Source organism: Molothrus aeneus, chromosome 13 (assembly GCF_037042795.1).
Source record: "Molothrus aeneus isolate 106 chromosome 13, BPBGC_Maene_1.0, whole genome shotgun sequence".
Classification (NCBI taxonomy): Eukaryota; Metazoa; Chordata; class Aves; order Passeriformes; family Icteridae; genus Molothrus; species Molothrus aeneus.
In genome coordinates, this window is record NC_089658.1 from 2,860,957 (window position 1) to 2,888,103 (window position 27,147).

A 27,147-nucleotide genomic window follows, 5' to 3' on the forward strand; every position below is an offset into this window, starting at 1 on the left:
CTAACAGGAATACTTCTTGCTATTACTTGGCATTTGCCTGAAGTTTTGTCTTTTTCAGTTAATGGTCATTAACTGAAAAAGCCAAAACTTCAGGCAAATGCCAAGTCACTTGTTAGGGTCATTCCAGACAAAAGGGAGCAGGATCTCCTTTGGAAATTTAGTCCCACCTTCCACCCTGCAGTGGATCCATGTTGAATGTCACAGTGGGAAAATCCCCCCTTTTCCTGGGGTGCTGGCCAGGGTGGGCACTAACAGAGCTCCCCTTGTGTTGCAGTCCAGCTGCCTGGCCCCGCTCCCAACATCCGTGCCTTCTCCAGCTCCCCCACCAGTGTCACTGTCACCTGGGAGACGCCGCTCTCGGGCAACGGCGACATCCAGAACTACAAACTCTACTACATGGAGAAGGGACAGCACACAGAGCAGGTACAGGGCCTGCTGCACCCACTCCAACTGCCCTGAAGGGCTGCACACACCTTGGGGAGGGGCTGCTTTCCTAACAGACTGAATGCTTTAGCCTCAGATGTGGGAATACCTAAAATCAGAATTTCAATGTGAAATGTTTGTGTCTGGGCTGGGAATGAAACCCATTTTTTATTGGTGATGTCCTGATTTGATATTTGTCAATATCAAGTATATTTTGGGGAATTCCATCATACCACAAAAGGAGAGGGCAGAGAGCAGCCATGTCATTATTGAGCTGTTCTGCTGCAGGTGATATTAAAGATGTTTGCACAGAGTTATGGGCTGGGTTTTAGCTGTTCAGGCTAAATATTGATTTTGGCATGATCCCTAATCCAAACTTTTTTGAATTCTTGGACCCAGTGATTGATATATTGATATTGCAGAGCATCCAATTAATTTAATTTTCTTAGTATTCCACTGAAGCATTCGGTGTGTTCTGTAAAAGTATGGGCTGCCACCTGAGAATAATGAGGATTAATCCCAGCCACATTCCCATCTGATTGCATATCAGTATCCTTCCAGCTTTAAAAAGCAAAGGGAGAATATTTTTCTTAGCTTTTAAATATTGTTTGCATCAGTTTTTGAATAGGGCTGTTGCCTTTTGTAGATCTGCATCCCACTATATCTATTCTATATATTAATATCTCTCTCTATATATAGATATATCACTAATATAGTGATAATATTATTGTGATGTTATTATCTATTATTATATTATTTATTATTTTTATTATATTATTATTATTGTTTTTGTTGTTGTGATATTATTATAGCGATAATATATATAAACTATATTATGATGCTTTTGAGCATTTCCAGGTCCCTTTTCATGTCCAGGACCAGTGTCCATGTTAGGATTTAAATAGGACAGAGAGAATTTTCTCCTGGAAACTCAGAGCTGGCATCCTCCCAAGTCCTGGCTGTGCCTGAAGGTGACACGGAGGTGTCGCTCCTGCTGTGGGCTGTGCAGGAACTTTGTGATGCCTTGTGAAGGCTGACCCAAAACAGAGATTACAGAGAGCTAAAGAACAAACTAGGGATTTATTAAGAGGCCTCAATAGATCCACCTTGGGCAGCACAACCCAAAACGACCACAGAAAAATGGACCACAGGTCATGGAGTCTGTCACATTTATAAGTTTTGGCCCATTTGCATATTGGAGTTAATTGTCCAATTCCAGCTCCAGCCCATGCAGTCCCATCCTTCTTGTTTTTTTCTCTTCAGCCCATGTTGTTTATGCCCTTGGGCCTGAGATTTGGATCCTTTGTCCTTGGTGCCCAGCTGGAGCAGGAATTGTTTTGTCTCCCTGCTCTGTGCACATCCCCTAATGTGAAGCCCAGCCCCACCCACTAAAGCAGCACAAAACCAGAAAAATAGCAAAGCAAAACCTGAAGCATGAGCAGATTGAGCTGATCTTGCTGGGGGTGTTGTTGGGGACAGGATGTGGACGTGGCAGGGCTGTCCCACACGGTGGCAGGGCTGAAGAAGTTCACCGAGTACAGCTTCCGCGTGGTCGCCTACAACAAGCACGGCCCCGGCGTCTCCACCCACGACGTCGTGGTGCGCACGCTGTCAGACGGTAACGCTGCTCCTCTGCTTGCCACTCTGGGGGCTCCAGCAATTATCAATTATCTTAGCAGGGATATTTTTGCCCCACATCTGGGGGAAATGATGAGGGGGACTCTGAGAATCCTTGCTGGTCACAGTGACTCTGAGATATGTACAAGCTTCTTTTTCCCAGCCTGGCAGTTGTTGAAGGAGTCAGGGTTTTTGTGTTCTCGCTCTCAAGGTTGTTTATTGTTTCTTATCTATAAAATTCTTTCTCTGGCCTGCTGAGGTCTGTCTGGCAGGTTGGGTTGAGGCACACTGGTGTTATCTTTTTATACTAAAAACTGCATGTACATTATTTACCATAACTTCCCAATACCTATCACCCATGTTAGACAGTGAGCTTCTACCTTAAACCAATCCAAAAGTGCCAGCATCACAGCAGAAGATGGAGGCCAAGTAGAAGAAGGAGAAAGGCTGGACACACCCAGATTCCTCCATCTTGCCCCCTGAACCCCTATTCTAAAAACCCCAAAAATCTATTTTTTCACCCTGTGATAAACTCACTATCATTCTACTTAAACTCTTTTGACTTGTAATTCTTCATATAAAGGTTGGTAACTGTATTTGTTAGAGAGAAGTTTCTATAGAAGAGCACCCAGAGGGAAAGGGAGCAGAGCCTGGAATCCTCTCCCCAGAAGTGACCAGGAGCAGAGGGGAATATTGGGAATATTGTCCCAAACTCTCTCTGGGTCCAGCTTTGTTTCTGGGGCACTTCCTGACTTGGCAGTGGTTCTGGGTATTTGCTAATTCAGCTCCTCTTCCATGAGACCCTGTCAGCATCTTCTTGAACCCACACCAGCTTTTATCCTCAACATCAAGTGGGCAAAGGTTCCACAGATAAAAATCCCCCCTTCCTCTCTGTTCTGCCCCTGCTCTGTGTTTGGGTCCCTTGTTGCTTGGGGCTGTGCTCCTGAAGGAGGGAATTAGACTGATTATTCCTCTGTCCCACTCCTCATTCTGTGGACCTTTGCCATGGTCTCCCTGGTTCATCCATTTTCAGTTCCAAAGACACAGGAGTGGTTGCCCATTTCTCCTGTGGAAGCTGATTCAACCTTTAGTGCCCTTTTCTGAACTTTTCTCCAGGTTCCTTTTCTGCTTTATTTTAACAACTCAGATGGAGGGGACTGAAATGGTACCAAAGGTGTAAGTGAGGTATTACTTGCATTTGAGGAGCTTTTTGGGTTTTTCTGAGCACCAAGAGGAATCAGCCTGAGGTCTTTGTGCAGTTCTTCACCACAGGATCATCCCCTGGGATCTCCCTAACTCATCTCCCCCCTTCTTCTTGCTCTGGCCTTTCTTTCAATGAGCACTTCCCTCTTATCCCCTCATTGCTTAAAAGTGAAGGGATTTCCCTTGAAAGACAGAGAAATCCCTATTCTGCTCCTATTATGGCTCCTGCTTTCTCAATTTGATGCTTTAGTGTTACTTTGGTTGATTTGGTGGAAGTTTCTGACCCAGCAGGTGGAGTTTGAGTGGTTCCATTTTAATGCTGGCACCACTTTGCCACCTCTGGTATCAAAATAAACTGGGAGAGGTTGCAGAAGTCTTGCAGCTGTTTCATTCTTCAGTTCCTTGAGAATTCCTGGGTGGATTTGCCTGGCAAGAGGTTGCTGTTCCCTGTGACTCTTCCATAATCCCTTCCACTGCCGCTGCAGTTGGAGAGAGCATGGGAATCCTCTCCTTTCCCTTCCCCTCACTACCAATGCAAGGAGCGACTTGGGTGGCCTTACCTTTGTCTTTTTCTGCCCTACCTGACCATTTGCTCACTGATTTCTCTAAAGGGCTGCCAGCTCCTTGGTTGTTTGAAGAATTTCTTATTAGTTACAATATCATTTTGAAGTTTTCCTGGAGTTCTTTCTTCTCCAGCTTCAGTTTTCACACTTAACCTATAGGTCCTTACTTTCTAAAGCTCTCTGAAGGATGTCATCTTGCTTCTTACAGTCTCATAATCCTGGCAAGCTCTCAGATCTTTCCAGAATGATGCACATTTTCCTCCCATGTTTTCCTGTTGTGCTGTCCAGGAGCAATCTCCATGTTCCCTGCAGGGATTTCTCCCTAAGCTTCCTTTAGCCCTGATTTAACAAAGCATCTGCATTTTTATGTAGGTTTTTGCTCCTAATCTGTCCCAGAGCCTTGTTGCAGGGATAACTCTGCAGGTATTACCATTTGAACCCGGGTTTATGTGCTGCTCCTGGGGATTGCTTCTCCTCTCCTGGAATTCCTGATCAGGGATTACAGCTGGGAGTGGACTCTGAGCCTCAGAGCCTGATTGAGGCCCTTCCCTCACAGTCTCAGAGCCATCAGCCTGTCCTGGTGCTCCTCCAGGCTGCTCTCCATGGGCTGTCCCCCTCCAGGAGATGCTTTTCCAGAGCAGCTGGGGCTGTCCCTGGACCCTTGCACTGTCCCAGGCCAGGCTGGACAGGGCTTGGAGCAGCCTGGGGTAGCAGAAGGTGTCCCTGCCATGGCAGGGGTGGCACTGGAGAAGCATGGAAAGCTTGGGTTTGTATCCTCTCCTCTCCACTGTGCCCCTGGCTCTCCATCCTCAGGTGTGGTGATGTCAGGCTGGGCTGGCAAGGGAAGGCAAATCCTCCTCTCCATTTCTGCCATGGGGTGGTGGGTGAGGGAGGGTTCACCCCATCCTTTACAAACTCTTCTTGCACTTCATGCCCTCAGGGGGTTCCCTGGGATGTTACTGTGGCTGGGCTGAGCTATTTGGAAAATGAATTCTGCAGGCTGGAGCAGTCCTCATCCCTCTTTATCCCTGTGCTCCTCGCCCATCCTTGTGCTTCCCTGGGGCCTCCTCTTCCTGCCAGGGAAGCCTCAGCTCTGCCAGCTGTGCAGCCACAAGGAATTCTCTGCTTCCTGGGTTTTTCTTGCACTCCAGGGTTTTTTCTTGCTCCCAGGGTTTTTCTTGCACTCCCTTTTTGCCTGGATTTCACTGCCATGGGGAGTGAGTAAAGAACAAGCAAAGAGCAGGAGTTCAAAGGCAGCCCCAGTGTCTGAGATGCCCTTCACCTCCTCACTGTCACAGGGCCCTGGGGACTCAGAGGTTTCCTGTTACAGAAAATCAGGATAACAAAACCCAGGCCAGAAATTTAAATGTGGGTTCCCCTAATCAAGCAGTGTGTTCAGGAAAGATTTGCCTTGGGAAAGAGCTGGATGGGATAGTTCCTCTGAGAGTTTGAGAAGTGCTTTTAAAAATAAACCATGTTTTATTTAGATAGGTGTGAAAATAAAGACCTGAATAAAGAGTTTTTTCTTCAGGATGAAAATACAGAGCCCTCCTTAGCCATTCACTGGGTCAGAAAGAACCTGTGGGAGGATTGGTAGTTCCTTTATCTGCTGCCTTAAACCAGAATGGTTTGTACTTCCATAGCAAACAAGAGCAGAGAGTAGTTGGGTGTGGAAATGCAATATTTGAAAGGTTTGGGGTTGTAATTCCTTTAATGTTTCCAGTCCCCAGTGCTCCACCCCAGAATCTGACACTGGAGGTCCGGAATTCCAAGGTAAGCTTGGAGCATTTCCTGCTGCCAATGGGTAAATAAAAGGCTGGGGGGGGGGGGTCTTAGATTGGCCACATTTTGGAGCTGCTTTGGGTCTTTTTTTCCTCCCATGCTGCTTTTGAGGTCTTTATGGAGAATATTCTGATATTTCTGAATATGGAGAATATCTGAATGGAGAATATATTTCTGAATATTTTTATGGAGAAAATCTGAATGTAGAATATATTTCTGAATATCTTTATGGAGAAAATCTGAATGTAGAATATATTTCTGAATATCTTTATGGAGAAAATCTGAATGGAGAATATATTTCTGAATATCTTTATGGAGAAAATCTGAATGTGGGGCTTGGAGGAACTGCAGTCCAGTTGCTATGGGGGATGCAGTGACAGTGCTAATGATGGGAGGGATTTAATGAGGCTGGAAGGATCAGAGCTGGAATCCCTGCTCACTGTTTGCAGCATGGGCACACACAGAAACACTTCTGGAGTGCCTTGGGTCCTTGAGAAAATGAAATATTTGGCCATTAGGCCTTTGGAATTGCACGTAGAGATTATTTTTTAAAGCTTTCCTAAAGCCTTTTTGTCCCAACACCTTCCTGTGCTGCCTTTCCCAGAGCATCCTGCTGCAGTGGCAGCCCCCTCCTGCCGGGACCCAGAGCGGGCAGATCACGGGCTACAAAATCCGCTACCGCCGAGTGGCCCGCAAGAGCGACGTCACCGAGAGCGTGGCGGGCACCCAGCTCTCCCAGCTCATCGAGGGTGAGCAGCACCTGCCCTGGGGCGCCTGGGGGTGCCTGGGGGCTCAGGGACACGATCCCATGGGGTTCCTGTGGGGTCCTGACATCCCTGGTTGTGTTTAGAGGGCTCAGGGACACGATCCCATAGGGTTTCTCTGGGGTCCTGACATCCCTGGTTGTATTTGGGGGGGCTCAGACACAGGATCCCCTTGGGTTTCTGTGCAGTCCTGCCCTCCCTGGCTGTGTCTGGAGGCTCAAGGACAGGATCCCATTGGGTTCCTACAGGGCCCTGTCCTCCCTAGGGTCCCTGGTTGTGTTTAGGGGGCTCAGGGACACGATCCCATTGGGTTTCTCTGGGGTCCTGGCATCCCTGGTTGTGTCAGACGGCTCAGGGACACGATCCCATAGGGTTTCTCTGGGGTCCTGTCCCCTCTGGTTGTATTTGGGGGGGCTCAGACACAGGATTCCCTTGGGTTTCTGTGCAGTCCTGCCCTCCCTGGCTGTGTCTGGAGGCTCAGGGACATGATCCCATTGGGTTCCTGTGGGGTCCTGACATCCCTGGCTGTGCTTAGGGGGCTCAGGGACACGATCCCATTGGGTTCCTGTGGGGTCCTGACATCCCTGGTTGTGTCAGAGGGCTCAGGGACAGGATCCCATAGGGTTCCTACAGGATCCTGTCCTCCCCGGGGTCTCTGGCTATTTTAGGGGGTTCAGGGTCAGGATTCCATGGGGTTCCTGCCTTGGAAGACAAACAGAAGCAGCTCCCAAAGGAGTTTTGGGGTCCTGTGGACTGCAGGTGGTGCCTGGGGCCTGGTGACCTGATTGCTAGCCCTGATTTGGCCATGGATTTGCTAAGTGGACTGGATGATTCCTTATAAAATGTTTATAAAAAGGCCTGGAGAAGGTGACTGGGCTCATTGGGTGCCCAAATACCAGAGATGAAGGTGAGGAGGGCAGGAGGAGCAGGGGCTGGACAGGGTTGGCACAGGCACCTGGGCCCAGCTCTGAGCCCTGGGAACAGCTGATCTCAGGCATGCCTGCAATATCCCACCTCATATCCATGGAATGTTCTAGAAGGAATGCCTTTCATCCTTTTGTGTGCTTAAAAATCCAGCCTAGTCCCTCACTTGTGTCAGTCACATATTGCTACCAGAGCTACAGCTGTGTTCAGCAGAACAAGCAGTGCATGAGAACAGGAGCCACACTCCATTGTGTTCCTCTTTAAAATCCCTGGAAATGGATACTTGATCAAAAGAGAAGAAACTGGGAGATTCTGGAAGAGTTTCTAACAAGATACTCTGATTTTTTTTCTCAGCAACTCCAGCTGTGACTTAGCAAGTCTCAGTTTTCTCACAGAATTGAGATATTCCTGTAATTCCAGTATATTTCTGCCAGCAACAAAACCTGCTGGAAAGGTTCAATATACCAAATTTAGAGTTCCTTTTCACAGTGCTCTGATTTTTCAGTACAGACTCCTGCATGCATTAATCAGGTGTGTGAGTTTGCCCACCTGCTGCCTCTGTGCCACCCCCAGGGTTGGTGATGGTGGCAGTGTTCCTGTTCTTAAAACTAATTAATTAAACTAATTACCAGCCCTGAGTTAAAGCCTGGCTGCCAGCAGGCCCTCCCAGTCCCTTCCAGCACTGATGCTGGGGGGCAGTGGGACTGAAAGGCTGGGTTATCCATGGCTCCTGGATTTTATTGGGATCTGTGGGAATTGCCAGGGTGGTGGAGCTGTGGGGATTGCTGGGCTGATGGAGCTGTGGGATCTGTGAAAATTCCTGTCCTGATGGAGCTGTGGGATCTGTGAGAATTCCTGTCCTGATGGAGCTGTGGGAGTTCCTCTCCTGATGGAGCTGTGGGATCTGTGGGAATTGCCCCTGTCCTGATGGAACTGTGGGGATTCCTATCCTGATGGAGCTGTGGGATCTGTGGGAATTCCTGTCCTGATGGAGCTGTGGGATCTGTGGGAATTGCCCCTGTCCTGATGGAGCTGTGGGGATTCCTCTCCTGATGGAGCTGTGGGATCTATGAGAATTCCTCTCCTGATGGAGCTGTGGGATCTGTGGGAATCCCTCTCCTGATGGAGCTGTGGGAATCCCTCTCCTGATGGAGCTGTGGGAGTTCCTCTCCTGATAGAGCTGTGGGAATCCCTCTCCTGAGGGATCTGTGGGGGCTCCTGTGCTGATGGCTCTGTGGGCATTGCCCTGTCCTGCAGGTTTGGAGCGGGGCACTGAGTACAGCTTCCGCGTGGCCGCCATGACCGTCAACGGCACCGGCCCCGCCACCGACTGGGTGTCAGCTGAGACCTTCGAGAGCGACCTGGACGGTGAGAGAGAGCCCTGGGCTGGGACAGCAACGGGGGGGATCCATTCCCTTCATTTCACTGGAAAATGGGGGATCCATTCCCTTCATTTCACTGGGAAATGGGGGATCCATTCCCTTCATTTCACTGGAAAATGGGGGATCCATTCCCTTCATTTCACTGGAAAATGGGGATCCATCCACTTCATTTCACTGGAAAATGGGGATCCATCCACTGCATTTCACTGGAAAATGGGGGATCCATCCACTTCATTTCCCTGAAAAATGGGGATCCATTCACTTCATTTCACTGGAAAATGGGGGATCCATCCACTTCATTTCACTGGGAAACGGGGATCCATCCACTTCATTTCACTGGAAAATGGGGGATCCATCCACTTCATTTCACTGGGAAATGGGGATCCATTCCCTTCATTTCTATGAGAAATGGGGGATCCATCCACTTAATTTCACTGAAAAATGGGGAACCCATTCACTCATTTCCTTGAAAAATGGGGGATCCATTCACTTCATTTCCCTGACATCTGGCTGCCTCTGAACAGCAAACTTCTGTGTTTTCACTTCTGTTCCAGGTGTACAATGGGGTTTATTTAGGGTTGACACCAATTTCTGTTTTAACAGAAAATTCTCACCAAGTCAATAAGGTGGCTTGAAATGAAGCTGCTTCTACACTTCCTAGAGCTGCATGTTAATGCTCATTCATAGTGACAATGAGATGTCACAGTAGGAAAGAAATCATTGGAAACATTCTCAGCCACAGCCCTTTGCAGTCTTACCCCCATGGTGGTGCTGTGCTTCCTTTGACCCACAGTAACTCATTTTGCACAGAAGAAAAGGGAGATTAATTCTATTTTCTATATTTTCTGCGCCACATCTCCCATCAGAAACTCTGTTGTTGGTATTAAATACAAATTATATTGGAATTGTGGATATTAGAATAATTACATTGAAAATCCTGATGATGGCAGAAAGGTTCCTGAGCTTGTTGGGGCATTAAATGGGATTTTCCAAAGCTCTCTGCATGTGCTCTAAAGGGTTCTCCTCAACAGAAGGTCTGCTCCACCAAGCCCATGGATTTTTGTGCTGTGTCAGAGCAGGCTCTGCCATCCTGGCAGCTGGGAGGTGCAGTAATGGAAATGGGTCAAGATTTGCTCTCTGCTGCTGGAGGATCCTTCAGCAGCCAGCTTGGGAAGCCTGGGAAACCCTTCTCCCATCTCTGTCTGGGCAAAGCTGATGCTCAGCTTAGTCCTGGTCCTCCTGCTGCTCCTTCTCTGGTGTGAACAGAGCAGTTCAGGGATGTGGGCACTGGGAATTCCTTGATCCTGTGTCTCTTGGCCCTTGGTGGATGTGACACACCCTTGGAGCTGCCAGGTCCCCACAGAGGGCAGAGCTCTGAACATGAGCTCCTCACAGGGCACTGGAAGTGTCCCTGAACTGGAGTTAGCAGCACTTTGCCAGAGGACAGCACCAGGATTAAATTTAAATTTCAACAGGGCAGAAGGAGGAAGAAGAAAAATAACCTTTTCCTTCTCTGTTGGCTTTGTCATTTAAATTTTTTCACCTCTGAATGTTGCAGGAAATCTGACTTTCTACCCATTCTTTCCCTTGAATAAAGTAATAAAAATTGACATTTAAGACAACATAACATGATATTCATATAACTCTGCACACACCTGTGAGATCTGTGTGTGCACACTGTGTTTCTTGGGTTTCTTTCTTTAGAAAGCTCATGTGAATAATTTTAACACATGCAAATGCATTTACAGCTCATCTTGCATTTCTTGGGTTCAACAGACACATGAGGCATCATTTCTTTTTATTCCATGGCTGCTTTTTGAGTTTAAACAGAAAAGAATTCCAGGAGAGTCCCATGGATGTAAAGGGGAGCAGGAGTGTTACAGTTCCACTCTGGATTTGGAGCAGGTTCCCCCTGAGTGCAGAGCAGGAGGTGTTGAGCAGTTGTACAGAGTTTGTCCCCAGTGCAGGGGAAATGTCACCTCTGGTGCTGCTCCTGGAGCTTTGCTGTGTTTGATAGTGGGGAACTGGAGCTGCTGGAGCTGCTGGGCTGTGTCAGCAGCAGCCCCAGAGCTCCCTGGGCTGGGGGCCAGGGCTGTGCTGTGATCCAGCTAATCCTGTTGTGGTGCTTTATTAAATGTTTGTGGAGAAATGCAGCATGTTTCATTAAAAAGAAATCCCTGCAGGAAGCACAAGTCCTTGATTCCATTTGGAGTGGGGAGCTCTGCTTGCTGGTGCAGGGAATTATCCCTAATCCACGACAAAAGGATTGATTTCATTTTTGAGAAGTGAACCCAAAGTTAGGGACACTCCAGGGATGGGTGGCAGATTGCTTTCAGGTTCCACTCAACAGTGAGGAAAAACCTCTTAGGAGGAATATTAAGGGCTCACAGTGGCACATTGTGGAAGTGTTTGGAGTCAGGGACCCACGTTCTGTGTCTCTGTGGGATGGGGTGAGACTTGTGCTGCTTTTGGGGCAAGAGTCTGAACATTTGATGTGGACTCTATTTTCTGTGCAGTTCCTGCTTCTGTTGTATGAATTATGGGAATCCAAGGATCCAGGCAGGGGCAACTGTAGGACAAGTGAGGAGAACCCAGTTCTTACAGCTGTGAAATATGCTATTTAACGCTACAACCAGCTCAGGAACTTTTCTTTCGTCACCAGAAAAGTGATGAAAAATGTGTTATAGTAACTTCTTTGGGCCAGGTCTAATAAGTTTTTGGAAGCCTATAACAATCCTAAGATAGCTCAGCTACTTTTGGAGGCATACAAATCAGCAGGATGGCTTTTGTTGCAGTGTTAGAAATAAAAAGGTTTAATAAAAGGCAAAATAACAAACAGAAAAACCGAGCTAGGTGCTAGATGTTCTTGCTCCTGGTAAGAACACTTTACAAAAGCAGTTAATTTCTTTGTCCTTTTCTACTAAATTGCCTAGGCAGAACTTTTTGGCTCCTGTCTAATTAACTATCCTTAAGTTTGAGGTGAAGTCCCCTGGGTCCTATGAGGTGTCTTTTCACTTAATTGAGGAGAGAAACTTCTGTGCTTCTTTCCTTTTAAGGGGACAAAGGACAATTTTGTCACTCAAAAACTATCCTTTGTCCCCTTACAGGGGGCACATTCCTACACCTCACCCTTTCTATATATTTAAAAAGAAAGAGGAGAAAGGAATATGAATTTTAAAAGTTTTATTTTTGAAAAATTCTTTTCCCATGTAATTACTGTAATACCCACAAGTAAGGAATATGATGGAATTGAAATTAGATGAATTTGTGGAGGGAAAGGATGGGATAAAACTGGCTGATGACATGGGCAACATGGATCTGCCCAAACAGATCTGACAGAAAAACCATCCTGACCCCCTAAGCTTCAGCACAGCTGTGCTGCCTTTTAAAGGGTGAATCTCTTGGAATGTAATGTTAACATTCTGCTCTTGGAGCTCTTTGCTCTCTGCTGCACCCCAAAGTTTCGTTGTGCTCATTCCAACACACACAAGTGCTTTATTTGCCCTTCCTGCCTCCTGGGCTCCATGTCAGTGCCTTTCTTTGAGAGAAGGCCTTGCACTGCCTCCCTCCCGGGGCTTCTGCTGCTCACAGTGACCCTGAGATGTGTCACAAAGTCTCTTTTCCCAGCCTGGCAGTCAAAGAAGGAGTCAGAGCTCTTCTATTCTCATTCTCAAGGTTGTTTATTGTTTCTTATCTATACAATTCTTTCTCTGGCCTGCCAAGGTCCATTCAGCAGGACAGACAGAGGCACTCTGGCCACCCCCAGGGTGGTGTTATCTTTTTACACTAAAAACTACATGTACATTATTTACCATAACTTCCCAATACATATCACCCATGTTAGACAGTGAGCTTCTACTCTAAACCAGTCCAAAAGTGCCACCATCACAGCAGAAATGGAGGCCAAGAAGAAGGGGAAAGGCTGGACACGCCCAGATTCCTCCATCTTGCCCCCTGAACCCCTGTTCTAAAACCCCAAAAAATCTATTTTTCACCCTGTGACAAACTAACTATTATTCTACTTAGACTTTTGTGGCTTGCAGATCCTCATATACAAGGTTGATCATTTTTTCCATGGGTCATAATCAAAACCACAGCTGCCTTGGGCTCTGTGCCAGTGTCTCTGAGCCCCCCTGGCAGGGGTTCAGGCAATCCAGGGTGGCCAGAGGGGTGTCCTGAATTGCCCCCCTGGCTGTCCCTGCAGAGAGCCGTGTGCCCGAGGTGCCCAGCTCCCTGCACGTGCGCCCGCTGGTCACCAGCATCGTGGTGAGCTGGACCCCGCCCGAGAACCAGGACGTGGTGGTCAGGGGCTACGCCATCGGCTACGGCATCGGCAGCCCCCACGCCCAGACCATCAAGGTGGACTACAAGCAGAGATACTACACCATTGAGAACCTGGGTGAGTGCATCTGGGCCCCAGCCCAGCCTCCTGAGCTCAGCACTCCTGAGCTGGGCGTGCTCTGTGCGGGAGGGAAAGGGACTGAAATGTCACCAGCGTTCACTGGTGGCTCCTTTAAAAGGAAAATAAAGATTCACCCCTGCACAGAGCTCTCTGTGGGAGGTAAAACAGTCTGAGAGTGAGAGAAACAGCAATATTGGGAATTCCATCAAATCAGAGCTTTGAGTCATTTTGCTTTTGTTGTTCCAAATTGTTTTTCTCGCTCCTGATTTGGCTGTGCCTAAAGGTAGTAAAGGCTGTGCTGGAACTGTAGACTTGAGCTGTGCTGTCCCTGCCCAGGCAGGGGGTGCAATGAGATGGGCTTTAAGGTCCCTTCCAACCCAAACCAGTCTGGGATTCTGTGGCCATGAGCAGAAAGTCTGCGTGGAGACTTCCTCAGCTCAAATCACATATTCCACTTTAAAATTCAAATTGGAACAAAGAAGGCAGGGAGAAGCAGAAAGCAGGATTCATTGGCTGTGCTGATTTCTTTTTCCCTTCAGATCCCAGCTCACACTACGTGATAACCCTGAAAGCCTTCAACAACGTGGGAGAGGGGATCCCCCTGTACGAGAGCGCCGTGACCCGGCCCCACTCCGGTGAGTGCTGCCCCCAGCTGGGATGGGCTGGGGCTGAAGGCAGGGTCCTGCTGCCAGCTCATCCCCTGCTCTCTGTGCCTGTCACTGCTTGGCCTTGCTCGTTCTGATAAACCACCTCAATTGGGCTCATTTGTAAGTTCCAAACTCACCTGACAGCTACTAATGGATGTTCTAACTCCAGGTGTTCCCCCTGCTGAGCACAGCCCACGTGGGTGCAGTTCTAAAGGCTGGGGGTTTATGGTCTTTTGCACTGAGATTTTGTAATATGATGCCTGTGTTTGCTTTGTGTCCTTCTGTTGTCACTCACACTGAACAAAATCTGGGCAGTTTTTATTTTGGATTTGTAATTCATAAAGGGTTTAAGCAGAGGAATGTGCAGGTGAGCTGTTGCCTTGCCATGGCTCCCTCCCAGCCTGATGGCGCCACCCAAGAATTTAGGTGCAACACTTGGGGTTAGTCCTGATGAGCTGGAATGCTTGGAGGTTGTCCAGAGGATGCTGGAATTGCAGTTTCACAGTTACTGCAAGTTGGTCTCTCACTGGAACCTTCCTTTGAAGGTGCCTTTTGGGAGGTCCCTGGGTGTTTGGGAAGTGGCATTTGCCCATCCAGAGCTCCAGCTCTGTGTCCTCCTCTTTGTTTTCTGGGAGAGGACTCAGTGACACTCCATGCAAATGAAGTTACAGTGACTGAGTGTTTGGGGTTCCCAGGCCATGGTTGAGTGTCCTGGGCACTAATTAGGGCTATGCCAGCAGGGATTTGTTGTCTTACTGTCTGGAGGAGGGAGGACAATGCAAGAGTGATGTTATTGCCCAGTCTAATGTCACCTATTAACTCTGGCTTTTCTCTCTTTCTCTCCATTCCTCACCTTCCATCTCATTGCACTTCCCTGCATCCCCTTTTTTATTTTGGTTGACATTAAAATGCCACCTCCTCCCTTTTTAATTCTAAACCACGGATTGGGCAGACACTTCCGAGGTTGATTTGTTTGTTATTAATGCTCCATACACTCCAGTGCCAGATCCGTCTCCCATGATGCCCCCGGTGGGAGTTCAGGCTTCCATCCTGAGCCATGACACCATCAGGATCACTTGGGCAGACAACTCCCTGCCCAAGAACCAGAAGATCACGGACGCGCGCTTCTACACCGTCCGCTGGAAAACCAACATCCCTGCCAACACCAAGTACAAGGTACTGAGTGCTGGGGAGCTGCCCGGGCAGGGCAGGGCTCTGGGAGCACTGCTGGGCTCCTTAGAGGATCAGGATCCCTCCAGCCCCGCTCCCAGGGCAGGGCACAGCTCTGGGAGCACTGCAGGATCCCTCCAGCCCCACTCCCAGGGCAGGGCACGGCTCTGGGAGCACTGCAGGATTCCTCTAGCTCCTCTCCCAGGGCAGGGCACGGCTCTGGGAGCACTGCTGGGCTCCTTAGAGGATCAGGATCCCTCCAGCTCCTCTCCCAGGGCAGGGCACAGCTCTGGGAACATTGCTTAGGCTCCCTGGAGGGGCAGGATTCCACTCCCAGGGCAGAGCTCAGGGAGCACTGCAGGATCCCTCCAGCCCCACTCCCAGGGCAGGGCACGGCTCTGGGAGCACTGCTGGGCTCCTTAGAGGATCAGGATTCCTCCAGCCCCACTCCCAGGGCAAGGCACAGCTCTGGGAGCACTGCAGGATCCCTCCAGCCCCACTCCCAGCTGAAATCAAAGCTCTGGGAGCACTGCTGGGCTCCTTAGAGGATCAGGATTCCTCCAGCTCCTCTCCCAGGGCAAGGCACAGCTCTGGGAGCACTGGGGGCTCCTTGGAGGGGCAGGGTCCCTCCAGTTCCACTCCCAGGGCAAGGCACAGCTCTGGGAACCCTGCTGGGCTCCTTGGAGGGGCAGGGTCCCTCCAGTTCCACTTCCAGGGCAAGGCACAGCTCTGGGAACTCTGCTGGGCTCTTGGAGGGGCAGGGTCCCTCCAGCCCCACTCCCAGCTGGAGGCACAGCTCTGGGAATGCTGCTGGGATGAGCCTGGGGGCCTTGGAGGGCCAGGATTGCTCTGGGTCAGCTGGGAGCAGTTCTTTGGTGTCTCCTGGAAGGAGCTGGAGCTGTTGTGGCAGAGCTGTTCCAGGAGCAAAGAGGAATTTGCAGAGTTGTTCTGCTCTGTGCACAGTGATGGTCTGATGGCAGCTTCCCCCTGCCCCAGTCCCTGGGAAGGGGAGGTGTGGGCTCCCCTCTGGAGAGTCCCTGCAGGTGCAAGGGCTGTGTGACTGGCTCTCCTCACTGAGCCATGCAGGGAAAACAGATTTACCCCCATGGTTTGGAGTTTCCTTTTAGAGCCTTTTCAGTTCCTACAAAGCTAATAGTGAACTTTTCCTTTGGGAGCTGACTGGCTTCAAAATACACAACAAAAATTTTATTATATCCTTGCCTTCCTCCATGTTCGTGTGTTTTGATTTGGAGACTGGATTTGAGGTTTGGTTTGGTAATTGGTTGGATTTTTTTATTAATTTTCAGAGTTACCTGGAGGGCTCAGAGCTGCTGACTGCAAATTTCACATTTGTAATGAGACTCAGAGGAACTGGTTGTTAAAATACCCAGCCAGTGGAGCTCCCTTTATGCTTCTGCAGAGCCAGCTTGTTAGAATCCAGATCTTTTCTTTATTGAAATGAAAAGATGTAAATATGTGTGTATTCCTCCTCTAAAGGCAAGTTACTCCTGAGCCACATTCCTGAGTCATGTGCAGAGGATGTCTCAGGAGTGGTTTAAATAAAGCTGCAGTTTCATTAGCTAATTGCTTAAAAGAATGAAATACAATAGAAAATGGAATAAAACAGTAAATTTACTATTCCTGCTATTCCAGTGCTGGTGGTCAGTGGGCAACAAGTTTTACTGTGACCAAAACCAACACAGAATGATGGAATAGAATTTCAAATTACTCAGAAATGTAGAAAGGATTTGCCTGAAGGAGAGAAGTTTGAGCAATTTGCTCCAGTCACGTGTAACCTGTGGTGTCTGGAGAGCCCAGATCCTGCTTTCCCCCCCTTGTTTCTGTTGGAAATGCTCTCCTGCCCTGCTGGATGTTGTTGGGAGGTCAGAGCCCTTGCAGGCACTGCTGGCTCTCAGTCAGGCTGACAACCTCAGTGCAGTGAGGGCAGTGCTTGTCCTGGCCCCTCTGCAGCTCCTGCTCTGCATCCAGAGGCTTTGGGGTCCCCATTCTTGGGGCCAGAGCTCCTGAGTCACCTCTGCAGCATCCAGAGCTGCATCTGCTCAGCTCAGTGGGGTTCCATCCTCCCTCATCCCTGAACTGGGGGTTGGGACTGGTCACCGAGGTGTTCTGTTCCTGCCTGTCCCAAACTGCTGAGGAAGGAGCTTTGTGCTTCTACACCAGTGGCTCCTCCCTGAGGAGCTTGGTTTGGGCAGGAAACTGAGGAAAACAAGGATTTCAGTGCTCAGGGCAGCATTGTGCCAGTCTGAGCCTGGAAACCCAGCAACAGATGGGAGCAGCTCCTGTGTCTGAGCTGTCTGTGCACTAACATGGTCATCAGAACTCTGGTTGCTCAGAATTTTAGACTTTCTATGCTGTCAGACACTGACCCCCAAAAGAACACTACATTTAACCTGAAGCCATAAAAAAACTTCCAAAATTGAATAACAGAACTAGAATTTTGAGTGTATAGTTGAAATAGAAGTGTGTAGTATCACATAGCAGAAAACTTGGAGTTTAAAGTTTTAGAAGATAGTAATATATATAAAGCAAGATGAAAATTTTAGAAGCTAGTCCTATTTTTTGCCTTTTTCATGAATTTGAGTAGTATTGTGTAATTAGATAAAAAATCCACATTGCAAGATGCAAGTAGTTAGTTATTAAGTTAAAAGTAAAAATAATTTAAGTATGATTTCTTAATTAGACAGTTTATACTTTAAAGACCTTAGAAAGAGAGAAATAGAGCTCCATTTTTTTACCTTGTTAGTGAAGCACTGTAAAACTCACAACTTATAAAACTGTAACAATGGAGCAGTTTTCCAAAGCCCCCTTGTTGGTGTGTTGGGCTTGTCCTGCAGCTACCTGGGATCCATCAGAAATCAATAAAAATATTAAACATTGGATCTTTTAGGACTGCATAAAAGAGAAACAAATTGTTCAGAGTAATATTTATGGAGTTTATTTCTAGCAGGTGAGCAGGGTTTGGGACTGTGGGATAGGCTGGGATGTTAAAATAATGAAGTGCTGTTAAATTGTGGGGTCTGACACTCCAGGGGGGCTCAGGTGTGTCATTTGCACTCAGTGGGATGCACAGGGAAACGAAAAGATCCCCAGATTCAAAGCCAGAGATGGAAACCAGAACTTTCACCTGTAAAAGGAGCCCAGCTGCCACATCAAATAATTCAAATATTGGAGTGCTTAAATACTGCTGGGAATTGCAGCATCCTGGAGAGGAAGAGCTTTTTGGGGTGAGGCAGCTGGGAATGCCAGATGGGAGGGAAAGATTCCTGCCTTGGACTTGTCACTCCATCCCTCCATGAGGGCTGCATTCCCCAGGGAGCTGTGCCCCTTCCAGCTGTGCCCCTTCCCTTCCAGATGTGCCCCTTCCAGCTGTGCCCCTTCCCTTCCAGCTGTGCCCCAGCCCCTCAGCCACAGTCCCAGCCACTCCAAACTGCACTGAGCCTCACCAAGGAGAGCCTTAAAGCCAATAAAGGGTTGAATTTTAATTCATTTGATGAGTCTTTGTTGTCTGGCCACAGACAGCAAAGCCCTGAGCACAAATCCCTGCCATCCCTTGGATCAGCATTTCCTGAGCTTCTATCCCTTGGAAGAAAAAAGAAATGAAGAGATTGGAGATCTCAGAGTTTCTTTGTCCCTGCTGGAGCCTTCAGGAAGGTGCCTTTACCTTGGCAATAAATCAGCTGCACTCAGAGGTTTCTGGAGGCAGTGGCTGCTGCAGTTGTTGTATGGCCCTGTCAGATCCTGCAACAACTCCTTAATTCTGTGTTAACACCACAGGTCAAGGTGGGGAATATACTTATCTGTAAATACAGCTTTCCCTCTTGTCCATGGGCCTCCAGCACATTCTGTTGGTGCTGAAGCCATTGATAACAAATACCAGATCTTTAGAAATGCTAAATTACAAATTCCACTACAACCCACGTGGAGTTTCCTTGTGTGATCCTAAATCACCATTTTTTTCTGAAAAGAATCTACATTTTAGCAAAGCTTCATTCTCTTCAAGTCTCACAAGTGTGTCTTTAGTTGATTGTTTATTACATTTAAGGTTGTTCTGGAAATTCCAGCAGGGATCTGGGAGGCAGCTGAGGTTCCAAGCCAGGACTGTTCCTTGCTGTGCTTTTTGTTTTCCCCAGCCAGAAGAGTTAATGAAATGCTGTAAACCAACCCCAAGGTAAACAGGGCTTTAACCACTGCAGAGCAAGTGGGCCCTGGCCCTTGGATTGTTTTTTTTCCCATTTCTAATTGACTGCTGCTAAGTGCTCCTGCTGATTGCAGCATTTCTAGTGGAGGATAAACGTTGATATTTGATTAATGAATTTGCACGCCAGAGAAGCAGCAGCCCTAATTAATGACTGTGCTTATGGAAATGCTGGGAGCAGGGGCTGGGGCTGTGTGAGGGCTGTGCTTTGGCAAGTGCTGACCCTGCTTTCCCTTGCAGACTGCAAATGCCACCACCCTGAGCTACCTGGTGACGGGGCTGAAGCCAAACACCCTCTACGAGTTCTCAGTGATGGTGACCAAGGGCAGGAGATCCAGCACCTGGAGCATGACAGCACATGGGACAACCTTTGAATTAGGTACTCCTGGGATATTCCCAAAGAAACCTCCACCTGAAATGGTTCTGCTCATTAACACCTGCTGGGGGGGGGAGGTCGGGTCTGAATAGTTCAGTCAGAAATTCTGATTAAAAAAACAACAACATACTTGAAAATTGCAAGGGATGATTGCAGGAGAATTTACATCAAATTACAGAGAAGTCATGAATAATGTACCACACTTCATGGGCAGGAGAGAAGAAAGTCTCACAAAAAGCACCTTAACAGCAAATACAAAGAAAACACTTCAGCAAATAATAATTAAAATTTGCTGTAAATGTGATGATAATTGTCACAGAGTGAGGAGGTGCATGAGGCAAATGAAGACAAAAAAATCACAGTAGGCATTAAGACATCCAAATGACCTCTAAATTCCTGTTCAGTGCAGAACAGAGCAGGGTTTGAGCTGCCAGGAACAACTCAGGCCCAGGGAGTGACTGTGAGGGCCAGGCCCTCTCCCTGACCTGCCCCTCATTAGCTCTTCTTACCCTGCAGTGTTAAATGAACTTTGGGCAATTAAATTTACTGCCTGTTATGGGTAGGGTTCCCTTGAGATGGACTGTGGAGGACAAGAAGGCCAGAGTCCAAATGAGCCCAGAGTTCTCCTTCTAAATTAAAATACAGCCAAAAAAATCAATCATGCAAAGAATTAGTGAGATTTTTCCAGATAGTCTGTGGTAGAAATTCTTTAATTTCTGCTTCAGAAAAAGCAAACCCAGGATAAAATCTGAACTCTCTGAAGTCCCAGTGAGCTTCAGTTGGTTTTGAAACCATTGTGGTGGTTTTGGGTGGGAATTCCATGGTGTGGGGCCAGCTCTGGGCTGGGGCTCCTTTCCCAGCCCACATTAAACACTCCATTTGGTGTTTCTGCTGCCACATGTTCAGTCCTCAGCCATAACTCTGCTCTGAGTGCAGGGACTGCAAAAGCTGCACAAATAAAGGTTTTTAAATGAGAATTTGCCACAAAGCCCCTGAGCAAGGGCACAATGCAGGAGGGCTCAGTGCATTTGAACAGGAATGCTCAGGTTGAAGTGCTTGGAAGGAATGTTTGTAAATATGACCCAAAAGCTGGAGAACTAAGTAGAAAATTTAAAACAGAAATTAAAAAAAAAAGGCTAAATATATTTTCTCATAACAGATCTTGTGATTTATAATATTGGCCAAATTCCTGAGTGAGTGGCTCATTATTTTGGGGTACTCCTGAGAAGTTTTACAGGACTTGCTCTTAAAAGGAAAATAGGGAATTCTGGGCTCTGTGTTGTCTGTGTATTCCTGTGTGGGCTACTCCTGATTTTCTATTTTTGTTTCCTCTGAATTCTTTTTTTTACATATTTGGGGCAATAGTTACAAGAGCTCCTGGGCTTTGGCTGTCCCTGGTTTCCAGCTCTTCATCACAGGGATAATTGGTGGCCATCCCAGAGGATTTATGGATGGATTTCTAATTGGTCACCCACATAAACCTCTGGAAAAGCAGAAATTTCAGTGCTCCTGTGGCTGCATTAAACACCCAAGGTGGATTTACTCTGGGTTGCCCCCTCAGGAGCCTCCTGGATTTCAGGATGTGGCACTGCAGGGATGGTCAGTGCCCTCTGGAGCTCACAGCAAGGATTTCAGCTTTTGCTGGAGCCATTTGTTCTGTTTCCTGAATTCTTGGCAGGAGAGGCTGATGGGAGAAGGAAAACTCTCCCCTCCTTTCTTTCCCTCAGTGCTGCTCTCTGGCAACCCAAGTTAAAACGTTGTGTTCAGCAAATCCTTCTGCATTTGAGACACTCTGAGGTGCAGATGCCTTCCAAATTGCAAATCATTCCTCAGGAGCTCAACCAGCCATTACAGGTTTGCCCAGAGGTTGTTCCCAGAGCAGCTGGGGCTGTCCCTGCATCCCTGGCAGTGCCCCAGGCCAGTCTGGACTGGGCTGGGAGCAGCCTGGGACAGTGGCAGTGTCCCTGCCATGGCAGGGGTGGCCCTGGATGGGCTTGAAGATCCATTCCCAAACCATTCCAGGCTGGTATAATTCTGAGTTGCTGCTGGATTTACTTTGCTGATTGGGATTTAAATGGCAAATGGGCACTGCTGGGTCTGAGTCCCACCATAAGCCTGGAAACAGGGAGATGTTTCAGATGCCTGCCTGAACAGAATGTGTCTTTCACAAAGTTTGGAGGATTTTTGTGATGACTGAAGAAGTTCAGGTGAGAAGTCAGTTGTGCAGATTTTTGAGGATGCTCCCTCATGGATCACATCTGGTGCCAGAAGTGCTCTGGAAAGGGGGAACTCCATAGGGGAGGGAGGCACTGGCCAGTGAGGGGGGATTTATGTCAGTAAAGAGAATAACCCAGACATACATAACAACCCAAATATGACCAGATGGTGATGCAGGCCCTGAGCTGGCTGTTCTCTGGTGTGACAGGGCAGCCCTTGCTGACTCTCTGGCTCTGTTTCAGTGCCAACCTCCCCGCCCAAGGACGTGACTGTGGTGAGCAAGGAGGGCAAGCCCCGCACCATCATCGTCAACTGGCAGCCGCCCTCCGAGGCCAACGGCAAAATCACAGGTGGGCACCAGGAGCTGGGCTGCAGCTGCTCTGCCAGCCTCAGGAGCTCCACCCATTGCTCACTGCTCTTCCTCACCCAGCTCTACTCACATCTGATCCAACTGCAGTGGGAAATGCAGCTGGAATTTAAATATCTCCATAACCTTGGTGCTGTTCTAATAGCAGCCTCCAGCAATGGCCCCTCTGGTCCATCAGAGGTTTATTTAGGAGAGGCCATCCCAGTGCTCTTTGTCACCTTTGTGGCATTTTTGTGCCACAGAACAGACTCCAGAGCAGTTTCCTGTTCCCCTGACAGAACCATTAGGAGTAAACTGTTATTTGCCTTTAACTGCATCACTGCCACACAGGATAAATCACTTTCCAGACAGTAATAATTACTGATTCCCTTCTGTAATTTCTGTTCAGCTTCCCATTTGGAAGGGCTTTCTGAAATAGTCACTTCAATTTTAATTTGTTTAAAGCTGAAATCAGATTTTAATGGCAGTGTGTGATTTTGGGTCTGAGCTCAGGATTAACCATGGTGCAGAATCAAACCTGGGACACCTGACTGGGCAGGACTGGAGCCCAGGCTCTGCACAGGAGACTAAAACTGATTAAATCACTGAAAAGGCAGCAAAATGTTTCCTCTCCATGGGAAAGGAGGATTGGCTGGAGACACAGGAGCCTTTGGTGAAAGGATTTGGCTGCCAGTGAGGGGCACAAATGTCTCACACTGAGGCACACCCAAGGGAGGGGAGAGAACTACAGAGAGCAGCATTTACCTGCACAGGGCTGGCAAAATTATCCCATTGTCTAGCTCCCAAATCCCCTGGCAGTGAAGGAAACCCTTGGAACAGAACTGTTCAGTATTTATCAGCTTTTGCACAAGCAGCAGTTAACAGCTTAAAAACGAACTAAAATGGTGATTCAGGGCTAAGCCTGAGTGCAGCAGGTGCCAGCTCCCCTTTCCCAAACCCATCTCCAGCTCCCCTTTCCCAAACCCATCTCCAGCTCCCCTTTCCCAAACCCATCTCCAGCTCCCCTTTCCCAAACCCATCTCCAGCTCCCCTTTCCCAGACCCATCTCCAGCTCCCCTTTCCCAAACCCATCTCCAGCTCCCCTTTCCCAAACCCATTTCCAGCTCCCCTTTCCTAAACCCCATTTCCAGCTGCCCTTTCCCATCTCCAGCTGCCCTTTCCCATGTCCTGCTCCCCTTTCCCAGTGCCCACGCAGTTTTTGGGATGTGGGGCCCGAGTGCCCTCTGCTGGGAACTTCCCCATCAGCTGAGGCACTAATTAATTCCTCATTAACTCACTCTGTGCTGTCAGTGATGCCAGAATTCTGAGTGGTGATGTCATTCCATGGCCCCCTGTCCATGGAATGCTGAACTGGGCCACTCTGGGTCCCACATGCTCAGGCATTGTTAGAGCTGCTGACTAATTAGGGCACTCTGAAATTAATTCAGTACTTGTGCCATATATATATAATTATTTATATAATTATTTATATATATATATATATATATATATATATTTATATATGTTATATAATATATATTTTATGTATATATTCTCTACAAATCTACAAAAACATCTCCCACATTTAGTTATCTTGCAGATGTAGGGATATATAGATACACAACAGATATATATATATAAAATAGATATATAGTAATATAAAAAATTGTATTCCATATATGTTACATAAAAAATAAATACTTGAAGCTAGACATAGATATAAATAGTGATACAAATATATAAATAATATATGAAAATACATCATGTATATTGTGTTACATACAATATAAAATACAGATTCAAGTATTTATTTCTGTGTGTATATAAATATATAGAGGTTCAAGTATTTATTTTATGCTGATCTGTGTTTCTTGTATGAAATAGTTATAAAGTTTTTACTGCATAATGATTGGTGACTTCACTGTATTTTTAAAACAGAACATAAATCCTTCCCATACCTTTTTTTCTGGGATGTGCAGGGCAGCCTCAGTTTTCTTCAGATTCTTGTTGCCTTTGTTAATACACTAAAAAATAATGAGATAATTACAAAAACATCTTGTTTTGCTGTGCATGAGAATGTTTTGTTGTTTGAATGTAATTTAAATAATATGAATTTGTGGTGTTGTGAGGTTTTTAGGATGAGGTGAGAGATGAGAATTTAAGTTTTTTAGAAGGTTTATTTATTATATTATGATATTATATTAAAAGAAATGATCTATTAAAACTGTATTAAAGAAAGAGAAAGGATACAGATAGAGGGTCAGACAAGAATGATAATGAAAACTTGTGACAGACTCAGAGAATCCAACACAGCTGAAGGTGATTGGTTATTAATTAAAAACAATTCACATATTTGGACAAACAATTTCTAGACTATATTCCAGAGGAGTAAAACATGGAGAAGCTGAGGCTTCTCATCTTCCCAGGAGAAAAAATCCTGTCAAAGGGATTTTTCAAAAAATATCACGGTAACATTAATCCTCTGAGGATGTTTTGATAATGGCAGCTTTACTTTACTTTATTGGTCTATAAATAGGTGAAGAGATGGAAACAGCAATTTGTCCACGTTCAGGGAATGGTGATCAGAAATATTTTAAATGATATTGATATTTTAAATGGCTTTTTTCTCTTACCATCTACTTTGAGCGGTTCAAAGGGAAGATGGGAGGGCTGGCTGCTATTTGAAGATGATTTTAGTGTTTGAGTCAGAGCTCACTTGTGAAGCCGCTGGTGGCTTCCCTGGCACAGGGCCCCTTTCCCTGTGCCCTGACGGTGGCACTGTCCCCTCCCTGCCCAGGCTACATCATCTACTACAGCACGGACGTCAACGCCGAGATCCACGACTGGGTCATCGAGCCCGTGGTGGGCAACAGGCTCACCCACCAGATCCAGGAGCTCACCCTGGACACCCCCTACTTCTTCAAGATCCAGGCCCGCAACTCCAAGGGCATGGGGCCCATGTCCGAGGCCGTGCAGTTCCGCACCCCCAAAGGTACCTGGGCCCCCCGGGAGGGGCAGGGCTGTGCTCCTGGGCCAGGCAGCTCTGGGCTCTGCAGGGCTGCTTGGGCTTGCATGGAGTGAGCCCCTGGAAGGCAGACCTGGAGCATGAGACTCTCAGGGTCGTGGGCTCTGCCCCACGTTGGGCGCCAGTTTAAAATGTGGGTGGTAAAGTGGTGGAAAGGCAGGGCTGAGTTAACCTTCAGGCAGTGCAGTCAAACCTCCACTCAGCACTCACCACAGCTGGCTCAGTGCTGGAGGCAAGAAAGGCTCTTCTGCACGGTTTTATTCCAGCACAGTAACACTGTCACCGAAGGACAAACCAGGGAAAGAGGAAACCACGTGGAGCAGGCAGCTTAGAAGGGGAAGGGGGTGGGCAGAGGGGCCTGGTCTCCAGGGGTAGAGGGGTGGCCATCAGGGGTACCAAGCCAGGAGAAACCAGAGGAAGTTGTGACACCAAGGCCATGGGGAGTCTGTTTTTCCCTTTGGGAGGGATGACTCCATGGTAAGGAGTTCCTGTTTCCAGGGCTGAGGGCCTGGGGATTGACCAAGGTGGGAGAGTTCATGGGATGCTCCATCCCTGTGGCTGGAGCTCAGCTCTGGGGTTCACTGGCTGTTCCCAGAGCCTGGGCCCTTTGGGCTGTTCTGCTGTTACAGACTCAGGGTGGCTGCAGTGACAGTCCAGGCCCTGTGTGTCACATCTGCTCTGGGAGTGGGATGGTGCAGTGGGAACTCCTGGGATGCAACAGGCCCCTAACTCAGGAACTGATGGTGATGGGCAAAGATAGTGAAGAGTAAAATGAGAGAGAGCTTGGGAAAAAGAGAATTATGAGTTTGTCAGAGAATCCTATCATTGGGAGGGACCTTACAGCCCATCCATGGGCAGGGACACCTCCACCAGCCCAGGTTGCTCCAAGCCCTGTCCAGGCTGGCCTTGGACACTTCTCCACGTGAGTTTCAAGAGCTGTACCCTGTGGGAAACTTGGAATTCTGTCTCACTCCTTCAATCCTTGTGATGTGTCTCTTGTTTTTTCCTCCCTGTGCTTGCCCCACTAAGCTGAGTCCTCAGATAAAATGCCCAATGACCAAGGTAAATGAACAGCCACATTTCTCCTCTCTCCATCCCTCACTGTTCTGTTTGCTGTCCATGTGCTGTGCCATTTTCTGAGTGGAGCGGGATCCTGCTGCTCTGACTGGGGCGATTCCTGCTGTGCTGACAGGGAGGGCTGTGGGTGGCACAAATGTGAAGGGATCCCTGTAGAGATGTCCCAGAAGGGCCATGGGGGTTGTGCCAGCTCTGAATCCTGTGGGGGAATTGCTTTGGAGCCAGTGCTGCCCCATCCAGCCCTGCCTACGTACGAGGGGGTGGAAGATCAAAGGGACTCTGGTTAGCACAAGTGCTGCTTGTGAGGATTCATTCCATAATAAAGGCAGGGAAGCCCTGCAAAGCTCTGTGCAGGAGAGATTCTGCCTGTCAGCTCATTTGGAGTCCAGACTCTCCTTAGGAGCCCAGCACTGGCTCTTAAAAGCCTGAAGGTTTTAAAATGTTTGCTTGAAAAATGGGAGCTTTGAGCTTCCCACATCGAATTAGAAGGTGGATGTCCCAGGGCACTTCTTGCTTTCTTCCAAATAACCTACAAGCCCCATAAAAAGGGGGAGAATTGCTCTGAAGGGATGAGTTAAAAAGGCCATTGGCAAACAGCTTAGACATGCAATTAAAGAGATCCTAAAGGGGCTCTGAGGGAGCTGCTCCTCACTTGGCTCCTCAGCTTGGTACTTGGATAATTTATTAAATGTGCTTTTACTCTGCACCAGGTAATGCTGGTAGCAGGGGCAGTCAGGAGTATTTGGATCCCCATCCCTGTGTCCTGGAGGTGGGGCTGGGGTTTGGGCTGTCTGGGGAGCAGATGCTGCAATGTCATTGTCCTGCTCACCTGCAGGGAATGGGGGAAGGTTACAGGGATTCAGGTGAAAGTTGTTGTTTGCTGCTTCTCCCTGTTTCAAGCCCTTTTCAGCCAGTGTTGCACCCTAAAGTAACATCTCCTAGTCATGATCAATTTTTATCACATCCAATTAGTTATAAATCATCAAAGCCAGGAGTTTTGTTTGGGTATTGCT

At 47.8% G+C, this 27,147-nt stretch overlaps 1 protein-coding gene across 8 annotated transcripts in view; it reads left to right on the plus strand.

The window, feature by feature from the left end:
- NEO1 (neogenin 1) overlaps positions 1–27,147 on the plus strand; it is a 178,653-nt gene that overhangs the window by 135,361 nt on the left and 16,145 nt on the right. For 5 of the 8 annotated variants that reach the window (XM_066559130.1, XM_066559135.1, XM_066559133.1 and 2 more), the window contains exons 10-21: positions 275–423; positions 1,903–2,041; positions 5,530–5,579; positions 6,193–6,337; positions 8,534–8,644; positions 12,863–13,057; positions 13,600–13,695; positions 14,660–14,883; positions 19,334–19,472; positions 21,929–22,036; positions 24,830–25,024; positions 26,087–26,119. In XM_066559130.1, the coding sequence (XP_066415227.1) occupies positions 275–423; positions 1,903–2,041; positions 5,530–5,579; positions 6,193–6,337; positions 8,534–8,644; positions 12,863–13,057; positions 13,600–13,695; positions 14,660–14,883; positions 19,334–19,472; positions 21,929–22,036; positions 24,830–25,024; positions 26,087–26,119 (1,584 nt within the window). The remainder of the gene's footprint in view (positions 1–274; positions 424–1,902; positions 2,042–5,529; positions 5,580–6,192; positions 6,338–8,533; positions 8,645–12,862; positions 13,058–13,599; positions 13,696–14,659; positions 14,884–19,333; positions 19,473–21,928; positions 22,037–24,829; positions 25,025–26,086; positions 26,120–27,147) is intronic. The other 3 variants (XM_066559131.1, XM_066559136.1, XM_066559132.1) reach the window with 2 other exon arrangements.